The sequence below is a fragment of the Helianthus annuus genome, chromosome 11, assembly GCF_002127325.2.
Source record: "Helianthus annuus cultivar XRQ/B chromosome 11, HanXRQr2.0-SUNRISE, whole genome shotgun sequence".
Classification (NCBI taxonomy): Eukaryota; Viridiplantae; Streptophyta; class Magnoliopsida; order Asterales; family Asteraceae; genus Helianthus; species Helianthus annuus.
Window position 1 is genome coordinate 115,286,372 of NC_035443.2, and position 25,816 is coordinate 115,312,187.

The window sequence follows — 25,816 nt, forward strand, 5'->3', positions numbered from 1 at the left end:
GTCTTGGTTCAACCTTAATTACATCTTCGGCGAGTCGTCCGACACAAACATGAGCACGTTTATTCCGAAAAGCAGTCTGGTATATCATGTTTTTAACTTGTTTTTTTTTTTGTTTATGAAATACTTAGCACACCGTTTGTATTAGTAGGGGTAATACGCATCGTATAGGCCTATATGATGCGTATTAAAGGCCAAAACGATATAACCCACTGATTAACAGGGGGTTATCTAGGGCGATATACAGGCAGCTATGGACCGTGGTCGGACCCCATTGCCGATACAGACGTTGTCGCCTCGCCCTAGAAAGGATGCATATCAGGAGGCGGGGCCCTCAGGCGCGACTCAGGAGGCGTGGCCCTCAGACACGACTCAGGAGGGTCAGGATGTGGATCCAGCGGTTTAGGATCGTTGTACTTTTTTTTTGTACTTTAACTGTATATGTATTTTGGACGATGTCATGTATATATACAAACTTATTACGTAATTAAATTTGCAGTTTCAGTTTATTTGTATTTGTGATTGTTTAGATTGGTTTGCTTGGTTACATATAATGCATAATATCACACGTCGTGAATACGTCAACATAAAAATCAATACAAAATACAACGACGATACGACACGACACGACATGATACAGTACAAGGATGCTACGATATGATACGACACGCCACGGTGAAATATTAAAAAGTTAAAAATGTAATACGATACGCCACGATAAGCTATAATACGATACATAACGATGAAAAAATAAAGATTTTAAATTCATTAAAACAAAAATAACCAGTAATAAACACCAATAACCAAACCTAAAACACCAAAACCAAAAACAACACACTAAAAAATCAGGGTCTTAATACGCATCGTATAGGCCTATACGCAACCGCCAGACAGCCCATGCACCTGTCAATCTGCCATGTCTTAACTTTATCCAATACGGGTCGTATAGGCCTGTATGATCTGTATTGAACTATCAAAATATACGAATAGATATGCCGGTTGCCAATAGAATCCCCTTTCACATACACTCTTTTAACATAGTAATTCTATTTTAGTTGTTACACCAATTTAAATGCTTTACCTTCATCAGATTGTGCATGTATTGAAATTGCAATGAGCCTAAAAAGTAGTTTCTGATTATTGTCAGTATGTCATATAAGCTTGTCCTTTTTTCTTCGATAGCTGCATAAATCAAGGTTTTTTTAGACCGTTAGGTATGGAAAGGATAGTCTCTTTGGAGACTACCCGTCACGTGGGCGCCACGTCATCACGGGAGGAGAAGCATTCTCTTGGGGACTACCCAAGGATGTGGGGAGACTACCCACTTTAATAAAAAATAATATATATTCAAGGAGAGAGAGAGAACTAAAGGGGCCCCCACCAATTGGCTCGTCTCCGGCGTCTCATTTCCGACGAAAGTGACGCGACGGCCCCATGGGGGGCGGTGTGCGACGGACCAAAAAGGGGGGACGGCCCGGTGCCGAGCCCCATACCCTTTGGTCTTATCTACTCGAGGTATGAGGTGAAAGCTCAAATATAGCATAGGATATGATGTCCTAATCATATAATTTCACATGTCTCACTAAATCTATATCCTTTTAGAGTAAACTAGAATTGATTCTTCGTGTTAAATGGGGATTTTTTAATGTCATTTGAGCGTGCTGGTCTTTCTTTCTCTTTTTTTCTTTTTTTTTTTTTTTTCAATTGCTTTTTAAGAGAAAATAATGAGTGGTTAGATTTCCAACCCTTTTGATACTGTAAGTAAACCTTTTTTTTTTAAACGGCGAACAAAACATTTCATTTATATACATGCTAACCTCAAATTAGCAAACATTACAAACCCCAAAGACATCAAAACAGAATGTTACAGTCCCATATCAGTTACATTAAAATCACCCCATTGGCTCCATGTGAGATGGGGCATCTTTGCTCTGTTTCTAAACCACAAGAATCCCATGGTCTTGACATCCTCCACAATTTTCCTTACCTGCTGCGTCTTGTCCTCGAATACCCGCTCGTTACGAGCCCTCCAAAATCCAAATACACCATAGAGCAGTTTGAAAGATCAAATAAATTACCTTTTTTCACTTAAGTGACCCAGTTAAGTAATCATGGGCCTCAATAACATCCTTTGCTTCGAAAAAATAGCATGGCGCTATTCTGCACCAGCATCCAATCTAATCTGGTCCCATACTCCTTGTGCAAAAGGACACCAGGCAAACAAATGATCAGAAGTCTCTTCATAATCTTGGGCCTTGGCACATAGCACACGACGTCGAAGGAACTTGTACATTTCTTTTACGTAAAGCCTCCATAGTATGAAGTCGGTCCAAATAGACTCGCCAAGCTAAAAAATTAACTTTCAGCGGAGTCCAATTGTTCCAGCAAAAACCGGCCCCGCCATTCACGTCAGCCTGCTCATCCAGCCGGTTCCTTAGACTGCTAACTGTGAATGAGCTCATCCAGCCAGTTCCTTAGACTGCTAACTGTAAGTAAACCTTTTAGATTGTGATGTAGGGAATGAAACATTTAGACTAGAAATGCAAACTTAACAATAGATTAGGGACCACGATTTAATTACCATTTTGCAAATATTACAATAACGGAGCACCATTTTTGTAATTGCTTAGATTCTTTTATACTCTGAACCCCCCAAAAAGCAGCAGCTGAAAGGTGAAGCCGGCGTTATCGGCGTTATCTTCAGGTTAGTTTCATCATCCTCTCAAAAGAAAACCCTAGGGTTTTAACTGTGTGTATGTATGTATACACATATGTATACATACACACAGTTATGTTATCCTCTTATATGCATACAGATATTGATATATGTTAGCTAAAATTAGGGTTCATGTTAGGTATTCAAGTTTGTAATTTTAAAATTATTTGTTATTGAATTTATTGACACATGTTACTATAAGGGCTAAGTTATGTTATGAATTATGATAGTAGAATAGAAAGAGTTTTAGAGGGAAAGTCAGTTGCAGTTTTATAAGCCCTGTTCTGATTCTGTACTGCCCTTATTTACAAATTTGCCATCCCGGTGGCGGTAGGACTGTAAACGAGGCTAGCCGAGCTAGGCTGGGTTTGGGCTTGGCTCGTTTATTAACTAAAATTTTAGGCTAGAGCTAGCTTGTTTATTTTGAAAATAATTTACTATGGTATTTTTAGATATACTAATATATATAGAAACACAAAATAGTATTCTTAGCTCACACATAATGCAGAATTTATCAAGCACATAATTTAATATATGTATATAACAAAATTTGGGTTATATCTTTTGTGTATAAATATATTAACTTTAATTTAAACTAGTCAAACGGGCGAGCCGATGAACCAGTTTACCTTGGCCCATGCTCGGATCGTTTACAAACCGAGCCAATTTCTAGCGAGCTGCAAACTTTTTGAACGGCCCGAGGTAATGGGTTCAAGTCAAATAAATATTAGAATGGGTCATTAACATTATAAAGATAATTTTAAGTTTATTTAGTTTTATTTTTATTTTCAAAATCCAGTGCTCAATTGTTAGATCAGACTTGTTGACTGTGGATAATTATACAGGTTTGTTTCGTGAAATCAGAATGGAAATGCAGATGCCAGCGGTTAAAGCTACACTTTGTCTTGGATCCGAGACGCATTCTATAGAAGCTTGCAAAGGGATTCTTTCGGAACAATTGGTTTTTGTGAAAGGAGAAAGTATGAACATATTGAAGGAGTTTATAACCACGCATAACGTTCCAATTGATGTACCTGATGAAGTAACATCTGAAGACGATGATGGCGATGATGAGGCGCCCACTGTCAAGTCAAAGAAGGTTAGAACATAGAAGAGAGAGTAATTGATTTATCCATTTTTTGGATATGATTAAATTAAATTATTTGGTTTGAACATCTTCATTTGTAAAAGATTGTATTCTACTTGTATTACCGTTAAAAATAGCATCTGTTAAACAGTAGGGTGTCTGGGTAACTGGTACAAGCATATGATCAGTTAAAAGTTAAAACATATGGAAATCAGGGTATGATGAATATGGTTAACTGTCCTGCTGCACATGTAGAGGCCATTAATCTCATCACAGAGAGGGGCCCCTGTGATTGAACTCATGTGCGAGAGTATCAAGAGGGAATAACGCGTGACAAAGGGGAGTGTAGTTGTGAGGTTGTTTGAAGGTACCAAATTGATAGAAACTTGAAATCGAAAGATAAAATTGATAGAATAATCCAATTCGAGAAGGATTAAATCTCCATGACAAAGGTATAAAAACCCTAATTTTATATAATAAACATCGACATCCTAAAACAACCCCAATTCTGCCCTATTTAACATAAAATAAAAGAAGGTAATTAATTAACTGCTAAAAAACTGCCCACTACTTGCTCCCAGAACTGTTCCCCCCAAACTAATTCCTGCTAATAATTAAATGGGTCAAATACCCATCTGGACCTGCCCATGAGAAGTGGGTCGACCCAAGGTTCATATCAATTCATCCCGCCTGGACAAACGACTTGTCCTCAAGTCGAAAGTCCGATAGTTGTGCCAAGCGATCAACCATTCAATTGTAGGCTGACCCGTTTCATAGAACCATCGATGAGCTAAGCTCTCATTCCCTATCTGAATACTGAAAGATAAAATTTGTTGGTTGGTCAATTTTAACTCTTGTAAAAAGTTGTAAGAGATGAGATTGTGAGTGGGCCCACTGTCAACCAAATTGAGAACTTTAGTAGAATTAAGAGTTCCATAAAGCTTCGTGGTTGTAGTCTGTGACTCACAAGGGTGGCATGAAGGAATAATTTTAGCAAATCCTGCATTAACGGGGTGTCATCTTCTGTCACCAACGCTAGGTCAGGTTTGTCGTCCAATGCATCTTCTCCCGACTCCAATAGGTTGACCTTGCACTGATGACCAGGACTATATTTATCTCCGTCCTTAAAGCATTCCACATGGAGATACCGATCATGTTTCTCAGTCTCAGTTATGCGTGGAGGGGGTCTAGGCGGGGATTGGGAAGGCTGATTACCAGATGGTCGACTAGGTTGAAAGGCTGGGCTCGACAGGAATTTTTTATTGGGCCGGCTACAGATTTTAGACTCATCTAGGATAATGGTAGCAGCATTATACACGGTTCCAATTTCCTGGATGCGCAATTCAGCCTTCAATTCTTCTTTCAGACTATCTTGCTCTTCATCAGTTGGCGTCTCTTTTATGCTATTCTCCACCGTAATCTTCAAATCACTGACTGATTCTTCACTGTTACGACCATCTCGGATTACCTGAGCCTTGATCTCTGCGATATCCTTCCGCATAGAGTCTATGCTGGCTGCAATTGATGCTAATTGAGAAGCAAGCACAACCTGATCGCAGGAACTGTACCGGGTCTGCACCAGCTTCGAATTTCCCGGCAATGGAACCATTTGATAGAAACTTGAAATCGAAAGATAAAATTGATAGAATAATCCAATTCGAGAAGGTTAAATCTCCATGACAAAGGTATAAAAACCCTAATTTTATATAATAAACATCGACATCCTAAAACAACCCCAATTCTGCCCTATTTAACATAAAATAAAAGAAGGTAATTAACTAAAAAAACTGCCCACTACTTGCTCCCAGAACTGTTTCCCCCAAACTAATTTCTGCTAATAATTAAATGGGTCAAATACCCATTTGGACCTGCCCATGAGAAGTGGGTCCACCCAAGGTTCATATCACAAATGCTCTCTCGAGTACAGGAGGAGCCATTTACAATGCTGAGATACTTTTGTGTGACAATCCTTTTTACATGTGGCATCGCTTACAACATGGTCAGACATGCCAGGTGTTCGAGGTATTCTTCCGATAATGACCGACATTTAGATTAGCCCAAGTGTAAATGAGTAAGGATATTTGGGGTTGTCGGGTGCTAGGGAGCTGGGGGTATAATCCTCCAGACTAAAGATGTTTTGTCTCGACTCCCATCCACCTCATCATAATAACCCCGCCATACCCAAGTCAAACATAACCATTAAGTAACCAATAATGCACATAAGCAATTAAGCACAAACAACAATTAATCACCCCACAGAACACATCTTTACTGTTTAGTGAAACGAATTTAACATAAAAGAAAAAAGAGGTCAATGACTTAAGTGGGACGTTGATAAACGTTTTTCTTTCAACTCAGCTAAATAAATGTGTTAATTCGGCATATTACCTAGTTTGCAAAACATTTCAAAATTCCGGGACAGGTGCTTACAGAAAAAAGTACAGGGACTAGTTTTGCCAAATAAAGAAGATCTATAGGAGCCTTTGATTTTACAACTGAATATATTAATTATACTGCTACCGCTAACCAAGAATTTCTTTGATCTTTTCCTTCTGTTCATCTGTTAATGATGTTGGGAAAAGAACTTCAAAAGTGACATACAAATCACCCTTCTTATTGCTAAAATGCAATGGCATCCCTTCACCTTTGAACTTCTTCACCTCCTTCGGTTTTGTAATTCCCTGAATTATGCATTTCTCAGCCAATCAAATCAAATATCATATTTATTTGTTTATTATATATACACACACACACACACAGAGTGTGGTTTTCAATTGAGAACCGTTAAGAACCAAATGACTTTTTAGTCATCAGATGGATCATATTTATATTCCAATGGATGATCGATATCTCTGTTGTCTCTTTCATTCCATGAATCATGATTGTCCCCTTGTTTTAGTTCCCCATGATCAAAGGCTAAAATATAGTTTCCTTATTTAATGTTTTCTCATTTTAACACGCCCCTATATATCGGGTTGAGTTATAGCGAGAAATATTAAATAATTAATAACCAAATAGATAATTTTTAAGCCTTTGACCATGAAGCAGAAAAAAAGGGTGCACGCGTGATTAATGAAGTGAAAGTGAAATAAAAGAGGGAGATCTCTGTCATAACTTAAATAATGATTGACGCCAAAAAGTAGTTCTTTTAGTTCCTAACTGTCTAATGGTTCTCATTGTGTGTGTGTGTATTGTAAAGGTTTTTTTTTTATAAATTAAACAAAAGTATAACCTTTGAGCCAATGTTCACTTGATGATCATCAAGGTGTGTAATGGTCTTCTCGAACCCAACAAGTGCTTGAGCCTAAAAAAACATATTAAGACACAAAGCAATATAATAAGATACCAAAATGCATTCACAAGAGATAATAACTAAAGAAAAAAATATTACCAAAGTAATTGTGGCAGTTGCATGAAGGTTATTGCCTTCTCTCCTAAACCTGTCATGTGGTGCAGTGCGAATGCGGAACTGCACAAAAAAATCAAATCAACGACCACCAAAGTATTAACGAATTTATTAATAAAACTAACTAATCTATTATTAAAAGTAAAAACAAACGGACCTTCAAATCTCCAGGTTCACCGTCTATAATTGGTTCACCTTCTTCATAAAAGACCACTTCCTGAGAGGGTTAGAGCCATTTTCAACATCGAATTTATAACCATAAAAGGTTTGTTTAAATACTGGTAAGTTAACTTAAGCACGAAGCAACATTAAAACGGCTTACTTGTCCATCTTGCATTCCTTTCTCAATATCCACAGTGATAAAGTTCCCTTCCCTTTCATATTTAACGTTAGGGCATTGGTCACAGACCTGAAGGGAAACAAATACATACGTATAACTAATTGTATGAATACAACGATATACTAATACTTACTAATTGATTTTATATAACGGATACCTGCTCTGTCATCTGTTGGAACATCCCAGGACCAATCTGTCTGTGATAAACCTCGTTCCGACAGTTGCAGCGTCTTTTTCCTGGAGCAGGTTTTAGAATGTTCTTCTCCCTCCAAACCTGCATAATTCAACCATAATCTTAGGAAAACAAAAAACTAGGTGTCACACTTATAGGGTTAGCGATCTAGTCATATAAAGTTTTCATACCTTTAATGTACCCCCCATGTACAGATCCTCCAAAGTTGCATCCAAGTCAACAATTACATCGTCACCTTTTGCCACCCGCTCCTCCTCCTCTTGGTCTCCGCCACCACCAAAAAACCTGCATAATGCAAAATCCGCAACAATATTGTTATTAATACGATAGCAAAGGCAGCTGTATGTCCTAACTCCTAAATGAACAAATGTAGGATGACGTCGGCAAAAAGATCCAGCGAAAGAATCTCTAATGCCATGAAAAGCTATTGTCCAACCGTAGTGTGCAAGTTGAATCTCTTAAACGGCTAATGTACAACCCAAAATATTCTTATAAGCACCTTAAAAAAATAAACTCTAAAGACCACATAAACATGTTTACTAAGCACTTATGAGGTGAATTTCCTAACAACACTGTTTTGTTGCAGGCAATGTAGGAATTGGATATCTAACCCCAGTGTAGAAACCAAGCTCATGGTTGAATGTATTTCTAATTGGATGTTTTAATTAAACTGAGTTAAGAAACCAAGCTCATGGTTTAATGTGCACTTCTATTTTTTGCTTCCAAACAATCTTATAGTATTACGTATTCAGCCTTTGTCCCATAAAATTACAGTGTATTCAGCCTTTATCCCATAAAATTACAGTATCCAATTGGGTGTTTCGGATAGCTTATCAAAACTGCTTGTCTGATTATTAAGTTTCGATATTGGAGATAAGCAGTTTTGAGGGTGTTTAGGGTCTGAAATGCCTTTTTGATTATCTGTGAGAGAAATAAGCAGCTTGGGAATTGCTTATTTTAAATTGTGCATCTGATTATTCAGAGAACAATACAATCAGAACACCCCTTAACGGAGCACGCGGTTTATATAAATGACAGTTACATGCCTAAAATACTCTTCAAAGATGATAGAATTGGGGAAAATGGTAGACCAAAATCAATGCCGCCGCAATTATGTAATGATGACAACGGAGAAAATAAAAGGAAACATTGCAACTAATACGAGATATTCCAAATTTGAGTTGCAGTGGAATACTACTATTGGGGGAAAAGTAGTTTTTCTAAGTAGCGATAAGGGTGGTCGGGGCACGAGCACAACCTGAAGGCTGAATGTACCCGAAATTCCACCAATCACGCATTGCCAACTCACTTTTACCCTAAACTACCCTAAAACACATTATTAGTGGCACCACTACCCTAAGCCATGGACCCCACCTTTTTACAGTGCCCCCTCTCTCCCTACACGCTACTCTATCTCTCTCCTACCGTCACAACTTTGCAATCGGTAACAACCACCCTAACCCACTACCCAATTTGGGGTACCTGACGAGTGGCGGCGGTGTACCCGATTCGGGTACCCTACACGAAACCCAAATCGGTGAGTGCTGCCAACCCCTTAACATCCTTTCTGCTAATCAACTGCCACTCTGCCAGGCAGTTCTGCTATACAAAGAAGCTGAAGACGATAACCAGCTAGATGTCTTGTGAAGCAGTTATGGTCCGTCCATATTGAGGTCTCTACTCTCTTTTCTTACAACTTTTAAAAGAAAGAAAACATGCTACAGCAGAAGTTAGAAAAAAATAAAAAAAACATAAAAAAAAAATAAAAAAATTTAACCATACCCCAATGACTATGGTTAAAGGGCAACTCATGGCATATTCGAGGCCGGTGGATGTCAGTAGAGATTGCAACTTCTAACCCCTACTTTTTCTAATTAGATGATAATAACTAAAAAGGGGGATATCATAACTACCAAATGATTATGATTAGATAAACTATTTCTTACAACCAACCACCTAATAGCGGTAAGGAAAAGATACCTTAACCCTGAGAGATATCGTTAGCAAACCCTACATAATTGATTAAAAACTTTCCCACGAAAAAGATTACAGAATCATACTTACGCTCCAAGTTTGGCAAATATCCTTCTAATTAGGCAACAATGTAACAAACAACACAGTGTCACCATGGAAATAGGCGAAAGATTAACAAGGAAAATAGTATTATACTCTAAACACATATGGATACTTAAGGCAGAAGATAGTTGCTTGAATAAAGCGAAGCAACTACACAGATAGTATGCACTATAACAGGTTTAGTGCGCTCAAGGCCCCAACCCATAGGTGTTACATGTAAGCTGGGGCAGTTACGTTCCGAGACTGTGTACATACTCTCCTATGCTTGATATTTGATCAACAAGAAAACTAAAAATTCACACTTCATCAAGAAATTTATGCTTTTAGCCTTTTACAGAACTCTCATTCCGTAGTGGATTTTCTGCTTTTGTAGATCAACAAGTAATAAGATAACAGGGATGCTTCAGTGACAATCTAAATAATGAAACCACCAAAATGGTGGACTTCACATTTAGTACCAAACAAGAACAATTGCAATTGTTCAAGAAAATGCCTAGAGCCCCCAAAATATGGTCAGAAAAAATAATTCAAGAAAAGCAATTCCTAAACTCATGTCAAAGTCCTAACATCCTATGACTAGTTTCAAATGCAACTAAAGTTCTACGAGTACTCGTCGATCATAGAAATGCAAATCGGTTTCTGACATACACATAGGCAAATCGGTTTCCGACAATCGAAATGTGCATCAAACACACGATCTAACCTAAAAACCTTCAGTGACCTACAAAAAGCCTAAATGTTCTTATTTGCATAGAATTCGTTATACCTAGATAACAATAATGAGTATCTACACTACCAATAACCAACACATATTGAAGCCTGAAGACAAAATCTTACGATTTAAATATATCCTGAATATCCATTCCACCGCCTCCTCCACCACCAGCAGCATGCTGTTTGAGCCCTTCTTCACCATACCGGTCGTAAATACTCCTCTTCTCACTATCTGACAACACTTCATAAGCTGAAAACAACAAACACACAAAACATTCAGCTTCACATCCACTACAAACTCTAAACCTACATTTCACACCTAATAAAGCTAAACAAATACACAAAACATCTACCATTGTTAATTTCTGCAAACTTTTTGTTAGCATCTTCATTTCCTTGATTCTTATCAGGATGATACTTCAACGCGAGCTTTCTATACGATCGTTTAATCTGATCGTCCGATGCACCTTTAGGAACTTGAAGTATGTCATAATAACTTTTCCTGTAGCAATCAATCCAACAGAAGATTTAACCACAAGCGCACACACATATATATACACATACACACACATAAATATACATACACACATCTATACATACACACACGAAGATAGAGATGAAATTGGAAGAAGAAATTGAAACTTACGCAGCATTAGCAACCAGTAATATCGATAGATAGATCACGAACAACAATTTCGATCTCCAATGCGCCATTGTTGAGATCGTATGGCAGATTAAACCCTAACGAATCGAAATTTAAGATCTCGATTCAGAAATATGAGCTACTGATGTGTGTGATCTGAAAAGGAGAGATAACGGAGAGATGACGGAATCACAAGCAACGTGAAGATCGGACGGAGACGATCACACTGCGAGTGAAAACTCAAAATCTCCGTCGACGGTGATGACGGAATTTAATAGTAGACGTTTAATTAGAAAATTTGGGTGTTTGTGACGTGGACTTGACAAAATCTAACCAATGAGAGTAAGGTTACGCGTGTTTGAGCCAATAGTGTTGTGACACGTGACCGCCACGTTGGAATGGGTATAAAGCTCAAACAAGGAGCTGGCGATCTGTTGTTTAAGCTTCCCCTTTTACGTAAGGTACTCTTTTATGTTAATAATAATATAATTTATCAATCTTTTTTTAAAGGTTAACTTAATGTATAAAGTTATCACATTATTCGAATCAGGAGCCCCATTTTGCCCTAATGGCCAAATTATGTCGTTTTAATCGTGTCCACGGCTTCAGAGTTTGGCTTTTTTCGGGTGTTTTCCCGGAAAACCATACTGTTGGCTACCACTTGACAGTCATTGTTTCATCACAAGAGCAGAACTCTCTGGCGTAACACACGGTGGGACGAAAACCCGTTTGGGCTCAAGAATGGAACTAACAACCTTGAAGAAACACCAAACTAATATGGTGATTAGATTGTGGTTTGTGCCTCGACAAAATAAGGTTAATCTTTTTTCGTTCTCACCAAAACAGCCTAGATGATCCTGCAAAACAATCAACACATAACAATCAACACATCGTAAGCTCGTTACAAGGAGGGGAATAGGGGGGTTCTCCTTGTAACCACCCTCCGGTGTGAGAATAAGAATCGGTTTGAGGATAATAGTGTGTGTTTTAAGTGAGAGGGCGATCCTTAAACATGGAGGTGAAGTTCTCTATTTATAGTCGAGGTGGTTTGTGAAGGAGATGGGCTGATGGGCCTTGGGCCTGAGGACGATAACAAGGAATGTCCATTCTGCTCACTCTCTCACGGCCATTAGTGATTCAAGGCGAGAGGGTAGCTGGCGCATGCTGAATGGATCCACGTGTTCTGATGATTGTCCTTGTTGTCTGGTCTGTCATCAGCAGCTAAGTGGAGATCATGGAACAGTGGTCGGCGCACACTGATTGATTGGTGCCACGTGTATGTCCTTGTGTACCTTTTGTCTCCTGTACGATTGTCCATCGTGCAGCACGATTGAATACAGCCTGTTGAACGCTTATTTGGCCACTTATTTGGCCCACTGATCTGCCACTTGTAACTTTTGTACTTGTCCGATGTTTACCTGCACTTCTTGTGACACCCGACTATTTTAAGCCTATAGTGTACTAGTGTGACACGTGTTATGAATAAACAAAGGCAATACATTATCAAATATGATGTTAATATATAGTATTTGAAGTGTTGGTAAATCCAAACTTTGTTGAAAAGTATGTTGGCAATATTAAGATAAACACTTATCGCGTAACGAACAAAATGCGAAACGAACGTTGGCGACCACCCGGTTAATGTAAAAATCCTAAAAATATTTTGTTATGATTAAAACTCTGTTTTATCATATCCGAAAAAAAATTATTTAAAACGGTTAAAATCCCTATTTTGCGAATTTAAGCGCTTACTGCGCAATACTGCGCATACAGTGCAAAATACAGACAACGCAGCCAGTCTAGGCAAATTAAATATTGTTCAACAATATTATGGCGAGTTAATTTTTATAGAATGGTAAAAATAATTTAAACGCCTTAAAACGTAATAAAAACGCAAAATAAAATTCCCGGTAGTCAGTTAAATACCTGTTTTTGCTTGAATATGTATATATATGTGCATGTGCGAGAAATGTGTGTGTGTGTGTGTGTGCATGTCTAATGTGGCGGCCCCATAGGTGTCCACCATTCCCCTTTTGTGCCAAGTGTTGGCCATGTAGAAAATTTAATCATAACTAAATACACCACACTCAACACATAACAAATTTCCAAGACACAAACTTTTCATCTCTTCCTCTCTCTCTCTCTCTCTTACCCTTCGGCCTAACACCACCATCATCATCACCATTTTTAATTTTTGATCAAGTTATGAAGAACCAAGTATAATCCAAGTTAGTTACAAGTTTGTTTGAAGATCCAAGAAGGTTTTCAAGGAGAATCCCAAGAAGAACAAGCTCTATCTCATCAATTTTTATCAAAACCTATCAAACTTTTGAAAGGTATAATCTTACTTTTAACAATCTTGTTATTGAGATTCTTAATGAAGATGATGATGGAAAGTTTCACATAAACTTGGAATTCTTCTCAAACTTTGAAATCTAAATAACAAAATGGTTTTGATCAAACTAAAAATGGAAGTATGTGTGTATGTATGTATGGCCGAAAGTATGTGCTTGTGTATATGTGTAATGGTGTTTTGATAATATGTTAAGTATTGAAAGAAAGAATGCTTGAAAAGTTCATGTTTACATGATTGAAAGTGACTAATATGAAAGTGATTGTGATTTAAGTGGGTTGATGAAAAATTTAGGATAAAGTATGTATAGTGGTCGTGAGAATGTGTATATACGTGTTAATGATTTTGTTTTGATTGTTAGTTAGTTTGTGATTAATGTGATTCTTGGAAGGTTAGTGCATGTTTAATCAAAAAGGTTCTTTATAAAATTTCTTGTGCTTTGAGATGATTAAGTGAAAAAGTTGAAGTTTGGAAGTATATGTATATGTGTGTGAGCTGTGTGTATGTATGCATATGTTTGAACTTGTGGGTTTTATTTGCATGTTTATAAATGTGAAGAATGTTACATGCATTGATGATGTGATGATTTGATAAATGATTAAACAAAGATTATGTTTTAGATTTATTCAGGAATTATAATAAATGTAGGATGAATGTATTTAAATCTTCGATGATGATGATGAGATGAACATGCATTAGGTACTTGTATATAAGCATGCGTGATGACTAAATGATCATAATTTGGTGAACTTGAAATGATGTGATGAAATTAAGTTAAAACAGAATGTGAACACTAAAAATGATGTTTTATGATGTGATTGATAGAATGATATAAAACCATGCCATAAGTTTGATAGCTTTGCATGTTGTACATGAAGCTTAAAAAGTAGTAAATTGGGTGAAATTGTGTGATATATGTGACATGCATGAAATCTGCACTATCATGAGTATAATGTCACATCCCCCGATCCCACCCCGGGAGCGGGAGCGGGAGCCGCGAGTCATTCAGATGGTATTGGTGTTTATTAATTTTGCAGCGGAAAGTTTCATCAGGACCGTAGTTAGGAAATATTGTTATCAGACTTAAACACTAAAATGTTTAAAATAGATAAATGGGATAAAACCCAAGTTTTTCTGATAATATATTTATAATAACAAGTGGGACAAAACCCGATTTTCATTTGTAATATATTTATAGGGAATAACCCTAATTATTGAAAACAATTCTTCTTTTTAATTAGGTAACTTTTATGGCCACTTTTCTAAGCCTTTAGTGCTCTCTAACTGGCTTTTATTGGCTTCACACTAAGTTACCTGAAACACGTGTTTAAAAGATTTTATCAGCAAGAAATACTGGTGAGTGAATCCCAGTTTAATCAATACAAGTTTTATCATTTTACAGCATTGAGGACAATACAGCAATTACATTTTTTTATATCTACTTTAATTACCACCCACGGTACTGCCAATCCTGACTTGTGGTAATGTTACTACTCACAGTGTAGTAACAAATTTTGTATATAAAACCCCAACATACCGACGATAATTGTAGAATACAAATACTCAATCACTGTTAAATATAAGTTAAAACAATTGAGGTTTTGTAAAAACACTTTGTGAAAAGAGGAATCACTCACTTTGTTATTTTAGGTATTTCCTGGTGACTACCTGGTTATAATCTATTAAATTAAACAATGCACACGCGTTAGTATAATAATCCAATTTACATTAGTTATATCCTCCCCAAGATAGAACTCCAACGACTGAGTCAGGCAGAGCCTTGACATGCGTTACGGAGCTCTAGATCAATCGGGCAGTGTAACTAATACGTAATCGGGGGTTATAATACTTACAACGAGGCAGAGCTTCGCTTATTAGGGGTATTTGGCTATAGCTTTTGCCTTTAGAAAATAGAGAGAGAATCAAGGAAATTGAACGGGAACAATTGAAACCCTCGGCTGCTATTTATAGGCTGTCATCAGGGCGGGTCGCGGACCGCAACTCCTTCTTCTTCATCTCTCGCGGCCCGCGAGGAACCATAGGACGGTTTAGGGTTTGCTGAGTCACCGGAAATCTTGACACGTGTCCTGACACGTGGCTCGTTTGTGTGCCCGACAAGAAAGGGGATGTCGCGCCCTGCGAAAACCTTGGCTAACTGGGTCGCGGCCCGCGAGCGACCCAGGTTACTTGTTTTATTTGTTATTTATTAATATAAAGGTTATTCGGGTCCGTTTTTCACGTACGAGATGTGTTTAAGAATGTTTAGGGTCGTTTTTAGGAGGGTTGTTATATCTTGGGTATACCTCCTTAACTATTTAATAAAATATATAATGCACTCGCATTAAGTATAGTAACCCAATTCAACTTTATCAATATGCCACGAGACAGAACCCCAACGTACTTGATGTGCACAAAATGCAACATATAAATTACATCAATTGTGGCATAAAACTAACCTTTTTTTAGTACTAATGTTGGAAAAAGTGTGCTTTTGTCTTCCTTTTGTATTTTCAGGATTAAATGAGCTCAAATAAACAAAAGAAGCAAAAAAGGCAGCTAAATCTAACATAAATACAAGAAAAAAGTGTGCTTTTGTCTTCCTGTCATCAGGCTGAACACGCCCTGTGCTCAGTGAGCACGGGGGCGTGCCTAAGTGTCAGCAGAAAAGACAAAGTTGTAGAAGCTTCCATCGCCCACCACGGGGCCGTGCTCAGCGGACAAGGGGCCGTGGTCAACTATAAGATTCGTGGAATCCAGGCAAATCTTGATAGTACATATATGCTTCTGCACACGGGGTCGTGCTCAGCGGACACAGGGGCGTGGTCAACTAATGCAGACAAACTGCAATAGGAGTGCTTGGAGCTCTTGCAACTCATCCCTTGGCACACCACCTCTCTCACACTTCACCCACCACCCACCACCATCACACCACCATCATCCATTGTCCATCATAGAGTGTGTGAGTCGTCTCGGGATCCAAGATTGATTGTAAGAGTTCTTGACAATCAAAGGCCATGTTTGCCTAAGTCTCTTACATCACTTGGTGAAGACAAGTGTTTAGTGTAATACTTTTTATTTTTAATCTTTTCGCACTTTTTAATTGGTTATGTATTAGTGACTTTAATAACTAGTTACTTATGTTGAAGGTGATTCTTCCTTATCGTTTGTCCTTGGTGTCTTGGCATTATTTTACTGTCTATATAAAATAAAAGATTTTCACCATTCATATCTCCACGGTCTATATGGAGGTATGTTGCCTACCTGGTCGGGGGTTAAGGGAACGGTTTGGTAAGAGTCTTGCCATTGTTCAGTGTATAGATCCTACAAAGGACCTGAGTCAAATTTAGTAGGACCTCCTTCAATACCCAACGGTATTGGATAGCGGGGGTCCAAACTCTTTGAGCCCCTCATAAGTTAAACTACTATTAAAACTTTAACCCGGCTACTTAGGACTGTATCCCTGCTGATTCAGACTACTTAGCCGAGGGTAACCTCACCTTCAAAAGAGGGGCCTACCACATTATGCATTAATAACTTAATTAATTATCTTTCAATAATCCGACCCTTTAGGATTGTATCCTTGCTGACTCAAACTACTGGATTGAGGGTAACGTCACCTTCAAAAGAGGGGCCCACTACAATAACTAAGATAATCTCTTAAACAAGTGAAAAAGTGCGGAAATAATCAAAGGTTACACTACACACGAGTAGGATCCAAGTGATTCATCTTGTCTATCTGTTTTTACTTTTATTTTTATTTTCAGCATTTTAGTTAGTTTTATTTTTTTCTAGTTTAAAAACCTTTTTTCTAACATTTTGATTTGATTAGACGTTGAGGATAAACCGGTACTAAAAGCTATTGTGTCCTTGGACGACCTCGGTATCTTACCAACACTATACTACGCTCACGATGGGTGCACTTGCCCATATGTGTGTTTAGTGTTAGTAAATATCGTGTTTTATAAATTTAAAACATGGCTAAAAAAGTGTATAAGGGCTTAAAATATATACACACTGACACGCATCAAGTTTTTGGCGCCGTTGCCGGGGACACAAGGATTTTAAGAAAGCTTAAAATCGACGGCCTAATCAGTTTTTCAAAACCTTTTCAAAATGCGCGCACATTTTTCTGCATTTTAGTTTAGTTTGCATTTATAATAACCTGAACACGGGCCATGCTCACTGAACACGGGGTCGTGCTGCATATTTTTGATAAAACACCCAGATACAGAGTCTGAACATGGGGTCGTGCTCACTGAACATGCCCCCGTGCTCAACGAAACTAGTAACTTTAATTAAAACGTCCAGATACAGATACTGAACACGGGCCGTGTCCACTAAACACGGGGCCGTGTCCAGCCTCTGTTTCCTTTTTTCTTTTTTGTTTTCTGGTCCCGAGACTCTATTGTGGTCTGCTGAGTGATTCTTATGGATCAATACTCAGGAGGCTACAACTACACCTATGAGGAGGATGATTATAGGAGAGACTATTGCACTAATTGTGGTAACCCGCACTCGGTTCAATAGTACAACTCATCTCAACCATCCACTTCATACAGCTATTATGAGGAGCCCAGGTACGAGCCATCGACTTCATACACCTCCTATGAAGACCAAAGGTATGAACCTTCTCCCTCATACTCATATTTTGATGAACCAAGGTATGAGCCTCCATATTCATACTTTGAGGAACCAAGATATGAGCCACCACCTTCATACTCTTATGAGGAACCATGGCGTGAACAACCCACCTCATATGAGTATTATGAAGAACAAAATTACGACCCTTATCCATCATATACTTACAATGAAGAACAATGGTATGAACCATCTACTTCATATGAGTACTATGAGGAACCAAGGATCGAACAACCGGATTCAAGCTTTGAGGATCCGATCCTTTCTCTATCACCGAAGTGACCGATAGGATATTAGAACACCTTAAAACTATTGAACGTTATATAAAAGAGTCTCGCGCAAGGGAAGAGGAGTCCCGCGCAAGAGAAGAATTAACTTGTAATAATAACGTAGAAATAGTTGAAAGTGTGAAAATGGAAGAACAAATAAGTGAAAAACCGACACATGAGTTAAACAACGAAAAAGGTGAGTACGACAACGTTAAAATTCAAGAAGAGTCTAATTTTGAAGAAATTAATCTCTTATCACCTTCTTTTGAAAATCATTGTTTAGTACCCACTCATGCTAAGTTTTTAAAAGAGTTAAACACTAACACTAAAATTGACGAAACGGTAAGCATTAACTTAACAAATGATCAAACTTCGCTAATAAAAGAAAACCCATTTGAAATGAACATTACACCGGTTCCATGTTTTTTTCAAAACTCCTTTATTAGTAATATTACAATTGATAAAGATCTTTGTGTTAATATAATGCCAAACTACATTTTCGAAAAATTAAGTATTAGTGATTTTTCTCCACCTCAAATACCCATTTTTCTATCTAATCGGAAAATAATAAAATCAATCGGTATAGTTGAGGATGTCTTGGTCCAAACAAATCAAATGGTAATCCCAACAGACTTTGTCATCCTTGATGACGCTCCTCTAGTGTTGGGATGACCTTTTGTAAAAACACACTAAGCTTTGAAAAACCGGAGGTACAATAATCTATCTATTCAATTGGGGGCATTTAAAAAGAGTATCGATCTTGAGCGATCAATGCAATATCCAAACGGCAATGACAACCCCCTAATTGAAGATGAGCCAGAACCACCTGATAAGGTGGGTCTAGCCAAGGACCCTTATAAACGTGGTGCACCACGGAGGCATTCCGCGGAACTATCCTTAGTTTTAGTTTAGATTAACTTTTATGTTTTCTAGTTTAGTTTTACTTTTCAGGAATAAAACACACTTGAAATGGTGGAGGTTACTAAGGGAAGCTTGAACCCACACCGCATGCACAAAAACAGAGCCTCCCGACAATTTTTCTTCATTACAGCAAGTTCAGCACGAGGTCGTGCTCACCCAACACGCCCCGTGCCTGAGGTTCTGCAGAAAATGCCCAGTTCAGGTAACTGGACACGGGGCCGTGCTCACTGAACACGCTCCCGTGCCCAGCCTTCTGTTTACTTTTGGTACTGGCAGTCTGGACACGGGGTCGTGCTCAGCCAACACCACCCCGTGTTCAGCTACCTAGTAACATAAAATCTTGTTTTTAACCCATTTTTACACATTCAATCAACCTAAAAACTTATTTTTGGGACACATTGAGGACAATGTGTAATTTAAGTGTGGTGGGGATGCTAAAACTTTGAATCTTGCAAGTCCTAATTAACAAGCCTTACACAAAACTCTATTGGAACCGCTAATCATCCCAAATTTTTTCAAAAATTTTCATTTTCTTTTTACTTGTCTAGGTTTAATTTGGGAATTTCAAGTTCTAACAAGGTTATATTTTTACAAATTTACAACCGATAGCGCCGTGATAAAAAGAACCAACATAAGAAAATTATGAAACGACATGACAAACTTAGTTAAAATTTGATTATATATACTTGATCACATAAAAACCCATTCCCACAAAAGTGAGTTTTGAGCCTTTATTGAGCATACAAATACATATCTTTACACTAAATGCTCATTTTTCGTTTCTTGTGTGAATAGCCGCTTGGTTCTTACAACTCTAGAACTTGCCACGACAATGCATTCCCGGTCCTTACCAACTTAAACCCGAGTAAGTAAATGATGGAGGCATTAGGACTAACCCTTTTTCTTTCTACACCATTATTTTTCTTTTTTTTACCACCTACCCAAAATCCCCCTAGTTAACCCCTTTGAGCCTAAACCTTTTCATTTCTTAACCCAAAACAAACACCCTTTTTACCCACCTAAACCCTTTTTCATTTTAACCCTTTCTTTTAGTAACAAAGCTCGGTTTTTCTTATGACTTATGAAAAAAAATAATAATATATGATGAAACCAAATAAACAAACAAGTTTATCAAAAATAACTTTGTTTGAAAGAAATGGTTCATCAAAATAAAATAAATTGTCAAAAATAAAAAGTCTTTCAAAAACCGATGCTTTTTACGCTTTTCGCCCTTTTACTAACCACTAACCCAACCACCCACCTTTAGCCCAAGCCTAACCCTTCACACAAAAAGTCCTCTTGATATTTACAAAGGTTTATAGTTAAAAAGGAGGAGGATTGATTGCTTGGCAAGCTTATGGTAGGAGTAAGTTCCATGCCGCTCTCGAGTGATTCACTAAAATACATCTTCGGCCGAGTGTTGAGTGATTCCCCGTGAGGCGTGTGAACTTGTATATAAATGAAATTTAAAAAAAAGGCATGTTATGTCCTAATAAGTAATTTATCTTATGTAATGTTTTTAATAAATCATTACGAATAGGATTGTAAATAAATAAAAATAAAACTTAATAAAGAATCTTGGAAATCCCGACACTCTATGACAAGCCCAAAAACCTTCTCTTCTACCCATTCCATTTGGGAGTGAAAAAGCCACATTATAAGGAGTTTTGCTTGAGGACAAACAAAGATTCAAGTGTGGGGGTATTTGATGTGCACAAAATGCAACATATAAATTACATCAATTGTGGCATAAAACTAACCCTTTTTTAGTACTAATGTTGGAAAAAGTGTGCTTTTGTCTTCCTTTTGTATTTTCAGGATTAAATGAGCTCAAATAAACAAAAGAAGCAAAAAGGCAGCTAAATCTAACATAAATACAAGAACAGGAACAAACGTGGCATGCCCGACCTCTCGACAGCATCTTCCCAAGCAAAACAAGAGAACAGAAGGCTGAACACGCCCCGTGCTCAGTGAGCATGGGGGCGTGCCCAAGTGTTAGCAGAAAAGACAAAGTTGTAGAAGCTTCCATCGCCCACCACGGGGCCGTGCTCAGCGGACACGAGGCCATGGTTAACTATAAGATTCGCGGAATCCAGGCAAATCTTGATAGTACAGATATGCTTCTGCACACGGGGTCGTGCTCAGCGGACACGGGGGCGTGGTCAACTAATGCAGACAAACTACAAATAATGAAGAAAGAGAAGAGGATGGACATGGGGCCGTGCCCAAGGGACACGGGGCCATGCCCGAGCTTCTGTTCAGCTTATAAATAGGTGTGCTTGGAGCTCTTGCAACTCATCCCTTGGCACACCACCTCTCTCACACTTCACCCACCACCCACCACCATCACAACACCATCATCCATTGTCCATCATAGAGTGTGTGAGTCATCTCGGGATCCAAGATTGATCGTAAGAGTTCTTGACAATCAAAGGCCATGTTTGCCTAAGTCTCTTACATCACTTGGTGAAGACAAGTGTTTAGTGTAATACTTTTTATTTTTAATCTTTTCGCACTTTTTAATTGGTTATGTATTAATGACTTTAATAACTAGTTTCTTATGTTGAAGGTGATTCTTCCTTATCGTTTGTCCGTGGTGTCTTGACATTATTCTACTGTCAATATAAAATAAAAGATTTTCACCATTCATATCTCCACGGTCTATATGGAGGTATGTTGGCTACCTGGTCGGGGGTTAAGGGAATAGTTTGGTAAGAGTCTTGCCATTGTTCAGTGTATAGATCCTGCAAAGGACCTGGGTCAAATTTAGTAGGACCTCCTTCAATACCCAACGGTATTGGATGGCGGGGGTCCAAACTCTTTGACCCCCTCATAAGTTAAACTAATATTAAAACTTTAACCCGGATACTTAGGACTGTATCCCTACTGACTCAGACTACTTAGCCGAGGGTAACGTCACCTTCAAAAGAGGGGCTACCACATTATGCATTAATAACTTAATTAATTATTTTCAATAATCCGACCCTTTAGGATTGTATCCTTGCTGACTCAAACTACTGGATTGAGAGTAACGTCACCTTCAAAAGAGGGGCCTACTACAATAACTAAGATAATCTCTTAAACAAGTGAAAAAGTGCGGAAATAATCAAAGGTTACACTACACACGAGTCAGATCCAAGTGATTCATCTTGTCTATCTGTTTTTACTTTTATTTTTATTTTCAGCATTTTAGTTAGTTTTATTTTTTTCTAGTTTAAAAACCCTTTTTCTAACATTTTTATTTGATTAGACGTTGAGGATAAACCGGTACTAAAAGCTCTTGTGTCCTTGGACGACCTCGGTATCTTACCAACACTATACTACGCTCACGACGGGTGCACTTGCCCATATGTGTATTTAGTGTTAGTAAGTATCGTGTTTTATAAATTTAAAACTTGGCTAAAAAAGTGTAAAAGGGCTTAAAATATATACCTAAAATATATACACACTGACACGCATCAGTACTTAGTCGGGCAGAGCCTTGACATGCGTTGGTGGGTCCTAAATCAATCGGACAAGGTATTGACGCAATGACCAGGGGTTACAACACTTAAAACGGGGCAGCGCTTTATTATTATTAAAAAATATAGATTTTTAAAGAGAGAGAGAGAGAAAGTTAGCAATTTCTAGAGAGAAGGCAGTAAGCAAATGTTTTGAAAGAAAATTCCCTATTTATAGAAACTTTCCAAGTTTCGTAGAAAGTCCTTATGTCTACACGTATACCGGCAAACATACACGTCCGCATGCACATTAATTCATATGTTACACATAATTGAAATTTTCATAATTACCATGCACATGCACACATAGACAACATTAGTATTTAGTGTTGATTTATTTTATTATTTTATTTATATATTATAATAATTAATTTCAGCTACTTCACTTATTTGGCATTCATAACTTCTAAAATATAACGTTTTACAAAACAATAAATATGTCATTAGAACGAGAATAATCTTATCTACATTTTAAACCAAGTTTTATTAAAAACGGAGTAGGTTCAAATATGATGTATTTTTATTATTATAATTATTAAACGGTTCATACGTTCGCCAAAATACCTTATATTTCTATCGGTCAACTTACCCATGACCTATTCGTGTAATAACTTTATTTTAAATTTAAAAATTTTGGGAATGTTACATATAACCATCATTTTATCCAGTAAATAATATGTGTTGTGTTAAAATATGAAGTCATGACGACTTGGGATGGTTTTGGTAAAGTTCGGTATAAGACTACGCGTTAAAAACGGTACAAATCGGCTTTTAAAGCGAATTTTGTAAAACTGTTTTGAAACAGATTGTAAACTGATATTTTTACAATAAATATAAGTATTTTAACTAATGTTAAGTAACTTTGGTGTTTGGTTAGTCATACGTGTCTTCTGACGCCCGAAAACGTTACCGAAACGTTAAAATACTCACATTTCAACGTACACGAAAACGGATTGTTCACGGGTGAACTTTATGTTTAACAAAGTGATATGTGAATATGAATATGAATATGAATATGAATATGTGTAATGTGATACATTAAGTGTGGACATGATACTAGGAATTAAGACTATGCTTATATGTTTTTACAGTTAAAACGGTAAACTATGTTAAAAGTCACGTTATTTGTATAACTAATGTGTCGAGCATGAAAATAATGCCTAGGTTAACTTGATAAGTTATTTGGTGTTTAAATGCTTTGAAAATGATAAGATGCATAAATTGATGAAAAATGAGAATTACGATATATGTCGAATATGTCCATATATATATATATATATATATATAAGCGCAAATCTTAGATATATTGCATATAAGTGGACGTAATAACGGATATATTATTTTGAGGGTCACCAATAAAATCGTTCCAAATGAAATCCATATGTTTAAATTGTACGTATATAATTCGTATTTTTCGCCGTTATCCGTATTTTGTCCGGTGTCAGTTCGTACCGCTTATCGTTCGGCAGATTTCCTGAAAATCATCATACGCGCACTGTAAAATTTAGATGGCGTTCCTAGGCATACCAAGAGCCTAATTAAGTTAATTCGTGCCTTAAACACTATTTATTATGGCCTTAAACGTTTATTAATCGCATAATTAAAAGCCGTAAATTACGGGTTGTCACAATTAAGAGGTTCGATGTCCTCGGCGACCGGTTTATGTGACACTCGTGTGACACCTGTGTCACTTCAAACATCAAACAAATACCAAACCAATGAGATATTGTATTTCATACATGGGATTTGTAAAAATATGTGTGTCGTTTGCACATATCAACTCTTATTCGATTTCAAGCTTTAAATCGCTTTCTGGAGGGTTATACGCGCTCTGATGCGTAAATATAACCAGTTTAATGCAACAAACACTCCGGAATAGTGAAATAGGCTTAACATACCTTAAAATAACCTTTACATAACTTAGAAACAAGTTTTGGAGGGTTTGGTGTGTTGAAATCAAGTTTGTTCGATCGCAGGGACTATTTATGTCAAACTACGAAACTATACCGATTTGTATAGTAACGAACCTTCCGGAACTTGATCATAAGTTAAATATGCCCTAAATATCCTTTATATAGCTTAGAAATAGGCTTTTAGGTGTTTGGTGCGTAAAAATAAACTTTTGGTCATTCAGGGACTAAAGGCGTCTAAAAGTGCATAAGTTTGCATTTTCACGCATATCATACGTTCTGAATATATCCGGACACCTAAAAATTTATGTAATCATTAAAGTATTATTTTTTAGTGTTTGGCATAAGAAAATTCCATTCGTCGCTTGATTTGGATCGTTTTTGCGTTCGTTACGACTTCCGTCGTAATTAACCGAACAACGCAACCGTACGACCAAACGAACCGACATCCGAGATGTTTTTGAGCATGTTTTGAGTTCCCTATACTTTAACTTCATTTTAGAGCCTTGAAATGAGGTTAACGGGGTTTAAACACATCGAAAAAGGCCTTAAACATGTGTAGGGACCAAAACTGCAATTTTTGAAACTTTTCTGAAGCTGGCACTTGCTAGCGCTGCGCGAGCACCAACTGCTCTCCCCATAGCGCTAAGCGAGCACCTCATCTGGACAGAAAGTTGATTTTCTGCATTTTTCAGCAATGGGGTCGAACTTGGGGGTCTATTTTGTAACTTTTTCAATACCGTTAGCTGGTTTTGGGGCACCCCTAGTATCCCAAAACCATGGGCCACATGTGTACGATCCAGATCGAAGCTCAATCTTTGAGAAACGATCCTAACGGTTCTTGAATTCCTATAAATACCCCTCACCATTCACTTGCAAAACCCACTTGATTTCTTGAGATTTCTCTAAGTTGGAGTGCTAAACCACTTCATACCTGAGAATACTTGGGTAGTGACGAGTCGTAGTTTCGGCCAAAATACGTATTCTCACGTATTTTGTTACCAAGCTACTTATCGGTTTCAAAACCGCTTGTTTTGATACCAAACCTGTTTT

General features: G+C 37.6%; 1 protein-coding gene and 1 long non-coding RNA gene across 2 annotated transcripts; one reads left to right on the forward strand and one right to left on the reverse strand.

Annotated features, from left to right (window-relative positions):
- Positions 1–2,056: 2,056 nt before the first annotated feature.
- Positions 2,057–3,950, forward strand: LOC110889706. Its single transcript, XR_002563873.2, has 3 exons — positions 2,057–2,485; positions 2,628–2,701; positions 3,559–3,950. It is a non-coding gene; the product is annotated as an uncharacterized LOC110889706 (long non-coding RNA).
- A 2,165-nt stretch (positions 3,951–6,115) lies between these two features.
- LOC110889707 (dnaJ protein ERDJ3B) lies at positions 6,116–11,444 on the reverse strand. Its single transcript, XM_022137265.2, has 10 exons — positions 11,176–11,444; positions 10,883–11,031; positions 10,653–10,779; positions 7,910–8,024; positions 7,704–7,820; positions 7,529–7,615; positions 7,364–7,423; positions 7,192–7,269; positions 7,033–7,104; positions 6,116–6,481 (listed from the first exon to the last, which is right to left on the reverse strand). Exons 1-10 carry the CDS (start codon positions 11,241–11,243, stop codon positions 6,323–6,325), a joined length of 1,032 nt encoding a protein of 343 aa, XP_021992957.1. The 5' UTR covers positions 11,244–11,444; the 3' UTR covers positions 6,116–6,322.
- Positions 11,445–25,816: the final 14,372 nt, after the last annotated feature.

What these genes read in the sequence shown, in the direction of transcription:
- LOC110889707 (XM_022137265.2), bottom strand. Translation starts at nt 11,243, where the DNA reads ATGGCGCATTGGAGATCGAAATTGTTGTTCGTGATCTATCTATCGATA. An exon ending in TTACTGGTTGCTAATGCTGC is followed by an intron (nt 11,032 to 11,175) that starts GTAAGTTTCAAT and finishes TGATTGCTACAG; the next exon opens with GAAAAGTTATTATGACATAC. An exon ending in ATTCAGGATATATTTAAATC is followed by an intron (nt 8,025 to 10,652) that starts GTAAGATTTTGT and finishes TGCATTATGCAG; the next exon opens with GTTTTTTGGTGGTGGCGGAG.